At 39.2% G+C, this 16,848-nt stretch overlaps 1 protein-coding gene and 1 pseudogene across 2 annotated transcripts in view; one reads left to right on the top strand and one right to left on the bottom strand.

Moving 5' to 3' along the window:
- The window catches only part of RCOR3 (REST corepressor 3), a 59,244-nt gene that overhangs the window by 23,143 nt on the left and 19,253 nt on the right, over positions 1-16,848 (bottom strand). Inside the window, exons 5-6 of the mRNA XM_011938736.1 lie at positions 16,530-16,616; positions 5,156-5,374 (exon numbers count right to left, since the gene is read on the bottom strand). Coding sequence (XP_011794126.1) covers positions 5,156-5,374; positions 16,530-16,616 — 306 coding nt within the window. The remainder of the gene's footprint in view (positions 1-5,155; positions 5,375-16,529; positions 16,617-16,848) is intronic.
- LOC105509206 lies at positions 8,741-9,132 on the top strand (annotated as a pseudogene). Its single transcript, XR_001001402.1, has one exon. The product of XR_001001402.1 is annotated as a 6.8 kDa mitochondrial proteolipid pseudogene (transcript).

Here is a 16,848-nt window from a genome sequence, read left to right as displayed (position 1 = left end):
TCTTAAAAAAAAAAAAAAAAAAAAGGTCAGTGTGCTGTGCAAAATTCATAATAAAAACCACAGGGCTTGTAGGGAAAAGGAGGTTGGGACACAACATTTAAACTTCAATGACACATAAGACAGGAACCCAACAAAAATGGCAACACAGTTTTATACATTCTAAATGATTTTTTTAAACCATAAATGCTACAACAAAGACAGTACTTTACCTTGAAAAAAAGACCTGAAGGTTGCTTATGGAAGTGGGAGTCAAAATGGTTGCAGTTTGTGAATTATTGTGGAAGTGGTAGGAGGGTTACTTGAAATCAGATGAAAAATTTTAACACCATATATGCATGGTTCATAACACACAGTGAATTGAGGTAGCTGGTACATGTTTGAGATGTGTGTGCGCTCAGTTCAGCTGAGTACATTTTGTTTTGCTGACAAAAATCATACATAAACAAACAATTCATGTTATGCTCAAATTATTCCCAAGTATATTAATTGCATTAGAACAAATCCACATTTTCAAAAAAAGTTATAGCAGAACAGACTCTACTTATAACCATTTTTACAGATGAGGAATATAAGGCACAGCCAAGTTAAGAAACCTTCCTAAGGCTAGGAGATACAACCTGAATTTAAATCATACCAAGTTTTTAACTTCTACTCTACTAGCAATATTATTAGTCTCCATTTAAGGGTTAGGATTGTTTACTTTTTTCCTGTTTTTCCCTCCTAGTATGGACAGCGAAATACTTATAATTTATGAACTTTTTTCACTAGAGATCTTAAAGCCACAGCTAAAATGCATAAAATCTAGGATGATTCAAGGGTAATCAGCTGGCCATGTCAGATAGACATATAGAGATAAAATGTAAAGTCTCAATTCTCGAGGATTTCATAGAATAGTGGGAAGATAAGTAAATATAAAAGTATGATAAACGCTAAAACACCTAACATAGACTCGGAGAGAGAAAGAAAGAATGAGAGAGTAAATGTGCTTCTATGTATGTTGATGAACAGGTGGTAGGGAAGATTAGGGAAAGTGTTCCAAAGAAAAGGACAGCTAAACTGAGTTTTAAATTAAACTGGCAGACAAGCTTGGGAGGAGGGATTGTATTCCAGGCAGAATAACACTTAGGAAGACAGAAAAGCCCTAAGGCAAAGGCAATAAGTTAGGCTGGGGTCAGACCAAGGAATTTTAACTTTGCCTAAAGACTGAAGGAAAGCTAAAGGATTTTTAAGCAAGGGAACAAAATGATCGTATCTGCCTTTTAGAAAGACACTTCTGGTAGTAATGTGAAGAACAGAATAGGGTAAAGAGGATGGAAATTAATTTAACAATCCAGGTGAGAAATAATAAATAATTAAGAAAACTTTCATTAAAACTGTAGGAATGAAGGAAGGATGGTAGTGGTATACAGAGATTAAAGAAATGCCTTGGAAACAAAATTAAGACTTTTTTTTTTGAAGACAGAGTCTTACTCTGTCACCCAGGCTGGAGTGCAGTGGCATCATCTTGGCTCACTGCAACCTCTGCGGCCCGGGGTTCAAGCAATTCTCCTGCCTCGGCCTCCTGAGTAGCTGGGATTACAGGCACCTGCCACCGTGCCTGGCTAATTTTTGTAGTTTTAGTAGATACGGGGTTTCACCATGTTGGCCAGGCTGGTCTTCAACTACTGGCCTCATGATTCACCCGCCTCGGCCTCCAGAAGTGCTGGGATTACAGGCATGAGCCACTGCACCCAGCCAAGACATCTTTGTAAACACTTGATTGTGGAGAATTAGGAGGAATTAAGGCTAACTGGTCACTGGCTTCAGTAATTCAGAGTATGTGGCACTACTCACTGAGACAGAGAATACAAAAAGTGGAACAGATAACTAGGGTGAGTGTGGAATAATTCAGTTTGAACACGGCATATGAGATGTTTGTGACATAAAAGTAGCAGTGGTTAACAGGATTTGTAAACCCATGAGTGCAAACCTTTACTGTCACCCATCAAATGAATAACCAAATTAGGAAGTTAAAGCTTAAAGTGCCTTCTAAAAAAAATCAATAAAAATAGTCCCTAAGTGTAGGAGTAGTAGTGAAGTATGAATACAGGTGACTGAGTACACTTTATTCCTTATTATTTTTAGCGCTTTTAAAGTATTACAGCAGACGATTTAGAAGTTTTCTAAAGAGGACTGCTGTGGTTTGGAAGATGGGTGTCTTGCATTCATAGTTTGACTAAAGGCTAAGCATTTAATCAAATATGAGATGCGTTGGTGGTATAGTGGTGAGCGTAGCTGCCTTCTAAATATGTACTATTACATATGTACTATACACACACATACTCAAGACAGTCACAAAGTCAAGTGAAAGAAATTCCAGAATTAAAGTAATGGTTGACAGTGTCAAACATTACTGAGTAGTCACAGTAGTTAAAAACCAAGAAGGCAGCCTTAGATGTGGCCACTTGTTCATAAATGATTTTTTTTCCCCACTGTAAATGTTGAACTCCCAGGCTCAAGCGATCCTCTCACCTCAGCCTCCCTTGTAGGACTACACTACAGATACACACAACCACACTTGACTATTTAAAAAAAAATTTTTTATAGAGATGAAGTCTCACTATATTGCTCAGGCTGGGGTCAAACTCCTGGCCTCAAGTGATGTTCCTGTCTTGGCCTCCCAAAGTGTTGGGATTACAGGCATGAGCCACCATGTCAGCCCATAAATGACCTTCAAAGAGGTGTTTCAGTAGAACTGGAATATCATACGGGGCAGAATCTAGATTAGAAAGGGTTGGAGAATAAGTTTTGGTAAGAAAGCAGAGGAAGCAAATGTGGCCTATGTTTATTAAGGAAGGAAAAGAGAAACAGAAAAGCAGTTTGGGTGAATAACCAGGACCAAGGAATTTGAAAAATCTGAACATGTTTAAGATAGAGAATCTTGATCCCACACTATACTGTTGCAAGGTTCTTACATTTTGTAAGCAGTGGAATACAGTAGTCCTCCCATATCCGCAGGGGATACAGTCCAAAACTCCCAGTGGATGCCTGAAACTGTGGATAGTTCCAAATCATAACATATACAGGTTGAGTATTCCCTTATCCAAAATGCTTGGAACCAGAAGTGTTTCAAATTTCAGGGGATTTTGGGATATTTGCATAATATATAACAGTCGGACATCCCTAATCTGAAAACCCAAAATCCAAAATGCTCCAATGACCATTTCCTTTGAGCATTATGTCTGTGCTCAAAAAGTTTCAAATTTTGGAGCATTTCAGATTTTCAGATTAGGGATGCTCAACCTGTACTGTTCTTCCCTGTATATACATACCTATGATAAAGTTTAATTTATAAGTTAGACACAGTAAGAGAGTAACAATAGCAAATTAAAAATAGAACAATTACAACAATATACTGCAATAAAAGTTATGTGAATATAGTCTGTCTCTCAAAATATCTTACTGTACTGTACTGCAGGTAACTGAAACCATGGAAAGTGAAACTACGGATTAAGGGAGGACTACTGTAATATTAACTAAATATACAGTGATAAGCTAAGGATGAATATTGTAATCACTAAAGCAATTACAAATAAAAGCAAAAAAAAAAAAAAAAACACAAGAAAATGTAAAAGATATCACTGAAAAATGTAAATATGACCATGGTCCACCTTTCCTTTTCAAAGTCCTTCAGTAGTTTCCTAACTCAGGAAAATTTCTTAATGTGATTTGTCTACCTCTACTGTAACCTGCTAAAGTCAAGTAGAAACTAACAAAGAGGTTTAAGATGAGTGACAGTGATCAGACCAGTTCTTTAAAAAGATAACACTGGCAACAATGTGTAACCTCCAGCTAAAGAGAAGTAACAGAAAGAATCAACAAGAGGCCAAGCATGGTGGCTCATGCCTATAATCCCAGCACTTTGAGGCACAGGCAGGAAGATTGCTTGAGCCCAGGAGTTTGAGACAAGCCTGGGTAACAGAGCGAGAACCTTTCTCTACAAAAAATTTTTAAAAATAAGGAAAAAAAAAAGGAATCAACAAGATAGTTATTGTCAGGCAAGTGAGAGCAAGAGCCTAAATGGGCAGTAGGGATGAAATAAAAAAGAGGGAATTGATTTAAAGGAAATTTCAGAGATAAAACTCACATAACTTGGTTACCACTTTGGTTTACATGTGTTGGGAAAGTGGTAACAGCAGGGGATGAATAAAAGATGATTCTGATGTTTCAACAGACAGAAAACAGAGAAAAAAATCTTTTAGGAGAAGACCTAGTAGGTAGCTGGAACTATAGCTAAGAAGCTTGAGAAAAGTCACAGCTTGAGAAATAAGACTCAGAAGTCACTGGCATAGAGTATAGGGTTGGCTGATATAGACCAAGAAAGTACAGATTTAGAAGAATATCTAGATTTAAAGGCTTAGAAAAAAATAACAAAAAAAAAAAAAATAGGAAATGACAACTAAGCAAGGCCAGAAATCTAATAACAATGAATAACTGAGTACTTAATATGTGCCAGGCACTGTTTTAAGCACTTACCATATATTATCTTGTTTAATTCCTCTCAACCACTACAATATTATCCACATTTCCAGATGAGAAAACTGAGGCTGAGAGAAGTTAATGAGCTCCTCTAAGGTTACACAGGATGGAGATGGTATAGCCAGGGTTAGAACTTAACAGGTCCACTGAGTCTAGATGCTGATTTTTAACTACTATCTAATTATGATGCTGCTGCCCTTACAATACTACCAGTACTACTACTACTGATAATGATGATGATGATAATGATGATGATGATGCAGACAACAACCATTATTCACTAAGCATTCAAAATGTGCCAAACACTACTAAACAATCTAAATGTATCATTGCAAATAATTCCCAATAACCTGCAAGAGAAGAATGATTATTATCCCCGATTTTATAGATAGAACGTTGAAGCTTACAGAGGTTATATAATTTGCCCAAGACCACAGAACTAACAGGCAGCAATGCTGGGATTCAAATATAAACAGGCAGAGGTTATCTTCTAAGTTGAACATAAGATAAATTTTAAAAAATGAAACTTGCATAAGTGGATGGCTAAGAAAAATCTGCAAACAACTGAGTTCAACCTAGGTAAAGGCAGATAGCCAAAATGCACATAATCATTAAAAATATTATTTTCATAAAATACCTGACGTTTTAGAGAGATCAACTCCATGTCCAGTTGCCTCAGGATGGTGTTGGCTGCATTGGGACTACAGGAAACTGCTACCACATCTTCCTGGGTTAAATACATGCCCTTAGGTGGACGGCACTTAGAACGCTGAGAATGATGACGATGTTGTAAACTCTGATACTCTCTTCTTCCAAGTCCAATCTTGCTAGTTTGGACAGGTTGTTCAGTATTACCCTAAGAGAATAAAAGCAGAATAACAGGTCACTTGGTTTTCACAAATGTATAAAGTGAACAGTCTATTAATAGTGGAAGTATCTGCTGCAGTAAGTATACATTAAAAAAAACACTTCTAACCAATTATATATTTTGTACAAGTCCAAACACATACACACATAGCACTCACCAACTGGGGGGAAAAGCATACAACATAATATATCCTTGCTTAATCCACTCAAATGTTTGATTTTTAGGCCCAGAGGACTAGGAATAAGTGAAAAAATAAGTTAGACTCTAAACTTTCCTATGTACTCAAGATATGATATATTTTTCCTCAACAATAAAGGGCGGGGGGGAGCCAACTTATTAAATGCAAAGTTTCTCTAAAAATAAAAATTGGCCGGGCGCGGTGGCTCAAGCCTGTAATCCCAGCACTTTGGGAGGCCGAGACGGGCGGATCACGAGGTCAGGAGATCAAGACCATCCTGGCTAACATGGTGAAACCCCGTCTCTACTAAAAAATACAAAAAACTAGCCGGGCAAGGTGGCGGGCGCCTGTAGTCCCAGCTACTCAAGAGGCTGAGGCAGGAGAATGGTGTAAACCTGGGAGGCAGAGCTTGCACTGAGCTGAGATCCGGCCACTGCACTCCAGCCTGGGCCACAGAGTGAGACTCCGTCTCAAAAAAAATAAATAAATAAAAATAAAAATAAAAAAATAAAAAAAAATAAAAATTGGCCGGGCGCGGTGGCTCAAGCCTGTAATCCCAGCACTTTGGGAGGTCAAGGGGGGTGGTCAGGAGTTCAAGACAAGCCTGGCCAAGATAGTGAAACCCCGTCTCTACTAAAAAATACAAAAAACTAGCCGGGCAAGGTGGCGGGCGCCTGTAGTCCCAGCTACTCAAGAGGCTGAGGCAGGAGAATGGTGTAAACCTGGGAGGCAGAGCTTGCAGTGAGCTGAGATCCGGCCACTGCACTCCAGCCTGGGCCACAGAGTGAGACTCCGTCTCAAAAAAAATAAATAAATAAAAATAAGTAAATAAATAAATAAATAAATAAAAATTAGAAAGAAAAAAGGGGGCAATTTAGAAATTATGACACATAGCAGATTAGACAGCTGGTTAAAGAGAGAGAACATTTCATTTTCACTTCACAGTTGCTGAAAGAAAATTATGCCTCTAAAGGTTAAAAGGGACACAATTATCTTAACCTTGAAAATATTTCTAACTTCCAAATCTATGATTAAAATAAAAGTAAATTTATGCCTCGGAAGAGGTTTAAAAAGTGTAACAATGATGACTGTAAAGTTTTAAGCATTATTTCATTATAACTTGTTCTTAAAGTATGATATAAAAATACATTATTCTGAAAGAATAATCTATTAGAAACTATATCTTTTAGGTTGAAGATTATTTCAATGAATATATTTAATAATCCAATTTTATTTTTTATTTTTTTCTAGACGGAGTCTCACTCTGTCACCCAGACTGAAGTGCAGTGGCCCGATCTTGGCTCACTGCAAGCTCCACCTCCCAGGTTCATGCCATTCTCCTGCCTCAGCCTCCCGAGTAGCTGGGACTACAGGCGCCCACCATCACGCCCGGCTAGTATTTTTTTTTTTTTTTTTTTTGTAATTTTAGTGGAAATGGGGTTTCACTGTGTTAGCCAGGATGGTCTGGATCTCCTGACCTCGTGATCCGCCTGCCTCGGCCTCCCAAAGTGCTGGGATTACAGGCGTGAGCCACCGCGCCTGGCCTTTCTTTTTGAGACAGGGTCTCACTCTGTCACCCAGGTTAAGTGCAGTGGCATGAGCACTGCTCAATGTAGCCTTGACCTCCTGGGCTCAAGTGATCCTCCCAGCTCAGCCTCCTGAGTAGCCAGGACTACAGGTGTGTGCCACTATGCCTGGCTAATTTTTCTTTTTTTTGTAGAGATAGGAGTCTCACCATGTTGCCCAGGCTGGTCTCAAACTCCTAGACTCAAGTGATCCGCCTACTTTGGGCTCTCAAAAGTGCTAGTATTATAGGCATGAGTCAACACGCCCGGCCTAATACTCCAATTTCTTAGAAAAGGAACTCTTAGTAAAATTCATTTAAAAAAATTTTTTTTTTTTTTTTGAGATGGAGTCTTGCTCTGTTGCCCAGGCTGCAGTGCAGTGGTGCAATCTTGGCTCACTACAACCTCCGCCTCCCAGGTTCCTGCCTCAGCCTCCTGAGTAGCTGGGATTACAGGCACCCGCCACCATGCCCAGCTAATTTTTGTATTTTTAGCAGAGATGGGGTTTCGCCATATCAGGCAGGCTGGTCTTCAACTCCTGACTTCAGGTGATCCACCTGCCTTGGCCACCTAAAGTGCTGGGATTACAAGTGTGAGCCACTGCACCCACTAAAAATTTATTATGAAGCATAATCCACTTAATTGCTCGAAGCTAACTCCAAGCAACACATGGCGGATCTTATGTTCAGAGAAACTCCTCCCAGTAGGGCACCACTAAAACTGCTGGATCAAACATTTTTTAAAAGTCTTTTAACATTCACTTCTGAGCTGGCAGGGAAGTAAGGAAATTCTTCCGACGCCAGAAATGATGAGAAAGCAAGAATCCAGAGGGAGAATTAAATATGCAGTGGTTGTCATTTGCCTAAAGCCAGGCTTCAATGGACAACAGGTGCAGGGCACAGGAGATAAGCCAGCATGCTAAAAGGGGAACTCCATCATTTTGTGAAGTAGGAAAAAAACACCCCTGCTCTGTAGAGGGGGGGGGTGATTAATGGGAGTCATGCCCATCTCACTCTCGGCTGGGTGGAAAGAAACCAAAAAAGAGTCTCCCAAAAGTGTCCCAACCACAGTCCTCCATTCAGGCAGATTTGGGGCCTAAATTTATATGATCTGTTTGTCTGAAAAACCCCAAATCAAGATTTTAGTTTAAAGTATCTTCCATTGGTAGTGCCTAGAAACAACAGAAGCAAATGCAACTCCTCTCTAGAACAATGCACTTTAAACCCAGGTCTCAAAAAATCTGTTTATGACCAACAGGTCTTCACTAAATGAGCTTCTAAAGGATATACTGCAGGAAAAAGGAAATTATTTTCAAAGCAAGCCCTTAGATTCAGGAAAGAATGGTGGGCAAAATAGAAGTTAAAATGTGGGTAAATCTAAATAAAACAGACTATATGTTTGATTTGTGAGATTTAAAAAACCAAGATGTAACAAACTGTGGACAAAACTAGCATATAAATCAGGATGGTAGTGGATGGAGTCAAAGCATTCTAAGGGCCTTCTATTAGAAAGTCAATAAAGACATCAATATTAGATTTTAAATTAAATATGCAGGATAAAATTTTCAGAGTATACAATAAGAATAGAAATATAGAAACACCCCGGTTCTGAGTTGGCTGCAGGTTTGTGGTGCTCTCTGAGGCGTCTGTCCTGCGCCAAGATGCTTCAAAGTATTATTAAAAATGTGTGGATCCCCATGAAGCCCTACTACACCCAAGTTTACCAGGAGATTTGGATAGGAATGGGGCTGATGGGCTTCATCGTTTATAGAATCTGGGCCGCTGATAAAAGAAGTAAGGCTTTGAAAGCTTCGGCGCCTGCTCCTGGTCATCACTAACCAGATTTACTTGGAGTACATGTGAAAGAAAACATCAGTCCGCCTGTAAATTTAAGCAAGCCGTATTAGATGGGGAGCGTGGAACGTCCCTCTACACTTATATAAGTACCATTTACTTCACAGCATGAATAAATGGATCTGTGAGATGCAAAAAAAAAAAAAAAGAAACACCCCGGCCAGGTGTGGTGGCTCATGCCTGTAATCCCAGCACTTTGGGAGGCCAAGGGGGGCGGATCACAAGGTCAGGAGATCGAGACCATCCTGGCTAACACGATGAAACCCTATCTCTATTAAAAAAACAAAAAATGGCCGGGCGTGGTGGCTCACGCCTATAATCCCGGCACTTTGGGAGGCCAAGGCAGGTGGATCTCAAGGTCAGGAGATGGGAGACCATCCTGGCTAACACGGTGAAACGCTGTCTCTACTAAAAATACAAAAAATTAGCCGGGCGTGGTGGAGGGGGCCTGTAGTCCCAGCTACTCAGAAGGCTGAGGCAGGAGAATGGCGTGAACCCGGGAGGTGGAGCTTGCAGTGAGCCGAGATCACGCCACTGCACTCCAGTCTGGGAGACACAGCGAGACTCCGTCTCAAAAAAAAAAATACAAAAAATACAAAAAATTAGCCAAGCATGGTGGCATGCGAGTATAGTCCCAGCTACTCGGGAGGCTGAGGCAGGAGAATCGCTTGAACCCAGGAGGCAGAGGTTGCAGTAAGCGGAGATTGCGCCACTGCATTCCAGCCTGGGTGACAAAGCGAGACTCTGTCTCAAACAAAGAAAAAAAAAAAGAAAATATAAAAACATCCCAAACAAGTAGAGACAGAGAGGGGAAGAAAACAGAATAAGAAATGGATTCTTAATCCCCAAAAATAGGACATGAACGAAGGGAAAGAAGACTAGGAAAAGCAAGTCGAATAGAAGGTAAAAATAAGAAAGAACAAAAATACATCAGCTAAACATGATCAATACAAATGGGCTAAACTCTTCAGATAAAATATTAATACATATGCTCAGCTATCTGCTCCTTATAAGACACATAACTTAAAATGTGAGGACACAGAAATGTTGAAAGTAAAATGATAAAGATAAACCAGGCAAATACCTAACAGAAGAAAAATGGTGGAGCTATCGACATAACAGACAAAATTATCTTCAAGGTGGAAGCCAATACAAGAGACCCTAGATAATGATGAAAGGCTTAATTCAGCAGCAAGATAAAACAATTTGTATGCACCTAATAACACTAACTTCAACATATAAAGAACTACTTCTCAATAACTGAGTGATCAGAATAACTGATCACATAAGCAGACAACAACAACCAAGCTATCAAGTAGACAAGCAGTAAGAATATGGATTTCAACCACAGAACTGACAAACCTAAATTAATGGACATATATAAAACCTTGTTACCAAGATAATATCCCTAAGCACACATGGGAAAACATTTATGAAAATCCCATACTCTGGGCTTGGAGGTTTAAAACATGTCAACAAATTCCTCAACATTCCTGCCATGGGGAAGCAGGGGTCTATATTCTTTCCCTTTGATTCTGAACCAACTTTAGTGACTCATTTATAACCACTGAATGCAAAAGAAGTGACTGAGTAACTTTCAAGGCTGGGCCAGAAACAGCTGAGTAGTTTTCACTTAGTGCTTCTGGGATTGATTACTTTGGAGGAAACCAGCCATTATGGCAAGAAGTCAGATTACTCAGAGACCACCAAATTGGAGAGGCCAAATGGAATTGCTCCAACCTACAGCTAGCATCAACTACCAGCAATGTGAATGAGTCAAAAACCTTTAATAACATCCTACTTGATGTTGAAACAAAAACCATTCTCTTTACAATCAGAAAAATGTTCCCTATCATATCTTCTATTCAAATTATATTGGTGATGCTAACTAGTTCAGGTACGCACTCCCTAAGAAGAACCACCAAATAGCAGAACTTACCCCAGAACTATCAAGACTTAAGAGGTTTACTATAAGTAATTGAAAAAATGTGGGATTAGCAAGGAATATTTAACTGACAACAGAAGTAGAATAGAGAGCCAGGCATATGCATAAGCCTCATATATAATAAAGCTGGTACTGCAGACCAGTTGAAAAAGATATTCAATTCCATATTAAAAAAATAAACAGCCAGGCATGGTGGCTCACGCCTATAATCCCACTACCCTGGGAGGCCAAGATGGGAGGATCACTTGAGCCCAGGAGCTCAAGACCAGTCTGGACAACGTAGCAAGACCCCATCTCTACAAAAAATTAAAAAAAAAATAAATTAGCTGGGTGTGGTGGTGCATGCCTGTAGTCCCAGCTACTTAGGAGGCAAGAGGATGGTTTGAGCCCAGGAATTTGTAGCAGCAGTGAGCTATGATTGTGTCACTGCACACCAGCCTGGGTGACAAAACAAGACCCCCAACTGTTAAATAAATAAATAAATAAAGGATCTCTACCTTACAACATGAACTTATTTACTGCTACAGCAAGGACTTCAGGAGAAAAAGTTTAAAACTTTCAAAAGAAAATGTAAAAGAATACTGGAGTTTAAATTTAAAATTGGCCGGGCGCGGTGGCTCACATCTGTAATCCCAGCACTTTGGGAGGGTGAGGCGGACGCATCATGAGGTCAGGAGATCGAGACCATCCTGGCTAACATGATGAAACCCTGTCTACTAAAAATAAAAAAAAAAAAAAATTAGCCAGGCATGGTGGCCCGCGCCTGTAGTGCCAGCTACTCAGCATGGCAGGCGGACCTTGCAGTGAGCTGAGATCGCACCACTGCACTCCAGCCTGGGCGACAGAGCGAGACTCTGTCTTAAATAAATAAATAAATAAATAATAAATTTAAAATTTATATGCTTTTGATGAAATAGCTGTTTACTTCCCTGTAGAGAGTAAAAAGACAAACCGCAAACTGGTAAAAGATCTTTGCTGTTAACCAAAGGACTTGTATCCAGAATATACAAAAAATTCAATAAGAAAAAACTTTACATTCAATCTGCAAGAAAAAGACAACTATCAAGTGGAAAAATAAGTGGAAAAAATAAAAAACTACAAGCCAGGCATGCTGGCTCATGTCTGCAATCCCAGCTACTTGGGAGGATGAAGCAGGCGGATCATTTGAGCACAGAAGTTTGAGGCTGCAGTGGCTATGATCACACCACTGCACACTAGCTTGGGCAACAAGCAAGATTCTGTCTCTAAAAAAAAAAAACAAAAAACTCCACAAACGAAACACTTTTAAAAAGATGTTAACAACAGCTAATAGATAGAAAAACACACAGCCTCAGTAGTTACCTATGAATGAAACTGAGGACACAATGAAATGCCATCTCATATTGCCAGATTTGGAACATTTTAAAAGTCTGATCAAGCATTGGCAAGAAAGTAGACAATGGGTATTCTCATAGCCCACTGGAGGTATATCAGCTATAGAAAACAATTTGCCATTACCTAGGAAAGTTTAATGTGGCTATTCCCTAAAATAGAGTGACTCCATTCCAAAGAATCCTGGGACACTGTTACTCAATAAATCACTGTTGGTATTTTGGTGAAACAATCTGTGCTTTGCATTTCAATATAGTCGTCATCTGTTTCTCCTGCCCACTCAACAACTGAAATGCCCCACAATCACTGTAACAATGAAAACACCTCCACAATTTCTAAATGTCCCCTATGGGGTCAGTGCTAAACCTAGCTGAGAACTATTGTACCAAAGGAACTCTAAGACATGTGTATCCAGAACATGTTCATATCAGCAGTGTGCATAATAAAAAGCTGGAAATTAAGTTTATTAATTGGAGAGTGAATAAGTTGCAGTATATGTATACAATGGAACACTATAATATAGCAATAAAAATGAATCGCAAAAATAACAAAAGGCAGGTACTGAAGAATACATAAATATAATTCCATTTAAATAAAGTATGAAATAAATGAAACTGAATGATAATCGTATCATTATATGTGATAATATACATACGTGATAAAACTATAAAGAAAGAAGTGAATAATTAATAAATTTCATTATAGTGGCTCCCTCTAGAGAGAAGGTGAGAATGTGCAATTGAGGCCGGCCATGGTGGCTCACGCCTATAATCCCAGCACTTTGGGAAGCTGAGGAGGGCCAATCACCTAAAGTCAGGTGTTCTAGACCAGTCTAGCCAACATGGCGAAACCCCATTTCTACTTAAAATACAAAAATTAGCCGGTCATGGTGACACATGCCTGTAGTCCCAGCTACTCGGGAGGCTGGGGCAGGAGAATTGCTTGAGCCCAGGTGGAGGTTGCAGGGAGCCAAGATCACGCCACTGCACTCTAGCCTGGGGGACAGAGTGAGACTCCCTCTCAAAAACAAACAAACAAAAAAGAATATCCAATTGAGGAAACACAAACACAAGTCCTGTTTCTTCAGCTCAGTGGTAGATACACTGGTATCTATCATTTTTCTTTAAACTGTACATACCCTACAATATATATAGTTCACAATTTTTAAAAGTTAAAATTAAAACTTTCTATGTAATATGTTAACAACACGCAGAAGCAGCTACAAAGATCTGTATTAAAAGCAATAATGTAGTTTCTTTCCCTGCCTGGTAACCTTATTGTTTGGAATGAGCGGAGAAATGAATGAAGCTGCTGACACATAGTGCTAGTCTTGGACCACACCTCTGCAATATCCTCTTAAAACTTTTTAACTTATACTTCCCTCATATTATTTATTTTCTGGTAAGATGAGATCATGAGCAAAAGACCAAATGAGTATGTATCATCTTGCATAGTTGGGCAAAACTATATATTCCATATATATATATATACTTTCTAGGTAGCAAATTCCTAAGTTTTCAGGTTTATATCATAATAAAGAGCATATAGTATGTATTCTCATTCATTAAAATTTTACTAAATGCTTACTACGTATCAGCCCCTGGGAGTGGAAAATAGTTAAAATATATTCTTGCTCTTAAAGAGCTCACCACACAGAGACAGGAAGGCAGGAAGAGGAGACTATGAGTAAACAACTACCACTCAGTAGAATTAGTACTGCAATAGATTTAAGGAGAAATAAGGAGGTTGTCAATTCAAGATAAGGCACAAGATTTCATAGAGAAGCTACATCTTGTAGAGTTATGAGGAATTTCCTAGGCAGATTTGGGAAGAAAGGAATTCCAGAAAAAAAGGGACCAACATAATCACAGGACAGAAGCCAGGGAAGTAAAAGACATATGTAAAACACTGTTAGTAATCTGAAAGAAATGGGGAAGGGTAGGGAATGCGTAACTAGAGAGCTTGTGTTTTATCCTATAGACAACACCATGGAAGGATTCACCAAGCAGTGAATTGGCAACTTTACAAAGGATTGCTTTGGCAACAGGGTAGCCAATGGACTGGAAAGGGTGGTGTGGAGAATCTGAAAAAGGGAGGCATGGAGATAATCAGAGAGAAAACTGTTAGGATAATTCAGAGAAGAGATGAGAACCTAAGAAGAAGGCAATCACACAAAGAACAGAGAGATCAAATCTCACAGTTTTTTGAGAGACAGAATTAAAAAGAATAATGATAAAAGAATAGAGTAAGAAAGAAAAAGATAACACTAAAATTGTGACACAATGGTTAAAAAGGTAGACAGGAATCAGAATGGCATTACAAAAGTCAGAGACAGCTTTTCAAGAAGGGAGGGATCAGTAATTTGATACAGAAAGCACCAGTAGAATACAACTGATCACTGGATGTTGCATTTTGGAAATCATTGGTAACCTGTCAGCAGTTTCAGTGAAGTGGTAGGACAGAAGCAGCCTGACTAAAGCAAACTCAAAAGTGAAGTAGTGCTAAGAAGGGTGATTTGTTTTCTAGAATGGTTAAGACACACACTTTTTTTTGTTTTGAAATGGAGTTTCACTCTTGTTACCCAGGCTGGAGTACAATGTTGCAATCTCGGCTCACTGCAACCTCTGCCTCCCAGGTTCAAGTGATTCTCCTGCCTCGACCTCCTGAGTAACTGGAATTACAGGCATGTGCCAGCACGCCCGGCTAATTTTGTATTTTTAGTACAGACAGGGTTTCTCCATGTTGGTCAGGCTGGTCCCGAACTCCTGACCTCAGGTGATCTGCCCGCCTTGGCCTCCCAAAGTGCTGGGATTACAACAGGCGTGAGCCACTGCGCCCAGCCAGAGATACACTTTTAAATGGAAGACTTGAACATACTTTTGGCTGCACTGAAAGGTTGAAAATATGGGAAAGACAAGGGATAACTGGTGGAGAATGTCTCAGAGTAGACACAAAGGGATGGATAGGATCACACAAGCAGTGAAATTGCATAGGAAAAGAAAAAAGATCTTTCTTACTGTGAGAGAGGGATATTAAGTCCCAAGACTGTTCATTCAACAACCATTTATTGAATAAACATTTATTGAATATTTGCCATATACCAGGTACTGTGCAAAGTGTCAGGGGATACAAATGAATAACTCAGTCCCTGACTTCAAAGAGTTCGCAGCTTAGTGGGCAAAATACAGTAACTGTAATATGTTCTAAGTACTAATACGCCACAGTGGAAAGGCCAGTATGGTAGCATGGAACTTAGAAGAAGGGCTAGAATTTAAGAGAGCTTCTGTCTGACACTTTCTCTGTGACATGGATGAAGCTATCTGCCAAGTGTTTTTAGGGTTGGAGAGGTATTAGGCAATGTGTAGGAAGGGAAGGAATGTTCAAAACAGCTGCCCAGATAAAACAACAGCAACTTGTATCCAAGATTTCTATGTCCTGGGTACTACAAAAAGTGCTTTTATACATATTACCTCTTTGATTCTCAAAACAATCCTATTATTTTCGTTTTACCAAGAAAAAAACCTGGGACTTAGAGATTAAAAACTGAGAGGCACTTAAGGGCTACAGTGAGACTGGAAACTGTTTTCCATAGTAGCAACAATTCACATAATTGTATCATTTTCTCCTGCTGTGTCTCTTAGACCATGAATAGCAACTAATCCAGCATCATGAGTTTACAGGGTTAGGAATGGTATAGCAGAAGGATAAGGGAAGTAGGGAGTTAAAGGAATGGGGAAATGGGAAAGAAAGAGATTCTAATAGTTGATCACTGGGACCATGGCTCTGGGAAACAAAGGTAAGGCAGACTTGGGGAAGAAAATGAAGGAATTAAGGAATTTGACAATATTTAGCAGTAGAAAGAAAATCAGTAAAACACAAAATTGAGGTAGAATGAACACTTTTAAAATAACATTGATGAAAGAGTTTAAGGTGATGAATGACCCATGGCATTGAGTTTCTTCAGAAGAATGAGTCACTAAATTGGATGAGGTCACATATCTAGTAAATGCTAAGTTTAAACAAACTGATCTTTTTCCAGTTTCAATGGTATTTTCAACTTTCAACAGCTTGGTTAACTGTGTTCTAGGTACGACTGTATTGCTAATTAACACTGAAATTTACTATCTCATAAAACATTACATTAAAAAGTTTTTCTTAATATGAAGTACTGTTCATTCTTTTTCGGCAGATTTGTAGAACAATCACAAGCACTTCTAATGATCATCATTACCTCTTTTTTGGCTTCTTTTTTGGGATCATAATCACTATCATTCCCATCCATTGGATGTGTTTCTTCTACATCATCATCACTGAGAAGAAACAAAAATTAGTACACTTAATTCCCTTTTTTTTTTTTTTAAGACAGCGTTTCACTCTTATTGCCCAGGCTGGAGTGCAATGGCACGATCTCAGCTCACTGCAACCTCTGCCTCCTGGGTTCAAGCGATTCTCTCACCTCAGCCTCCCAAGTAGCTGGGATTACAGGTGCCCACCACCACACCCAGCTAATTTTTGTATTTTTAGTAGAGATGGGGTTTCACCATGTTGGC

Source organism: Colobus angolensis, unplaced genomic scaffold, assembly GCF_000951035.1.
Source record: "Colobus angolensis palliatus isolate OR3802 unplaced genomic scaffold, Cang.pa_1.0 Scaffold100, whole genome shotgun sequence".
Taxonomy (NCBI): domain Eukaryota; kingdom Metazoa; phylum Chordata; class Mammalia; order Primates; family Cercopithecidae; genus Colobus; species Colobus angolensis.
This window is presented reverse-complemented; position numbering and strand designations above follow the sequence as displayed.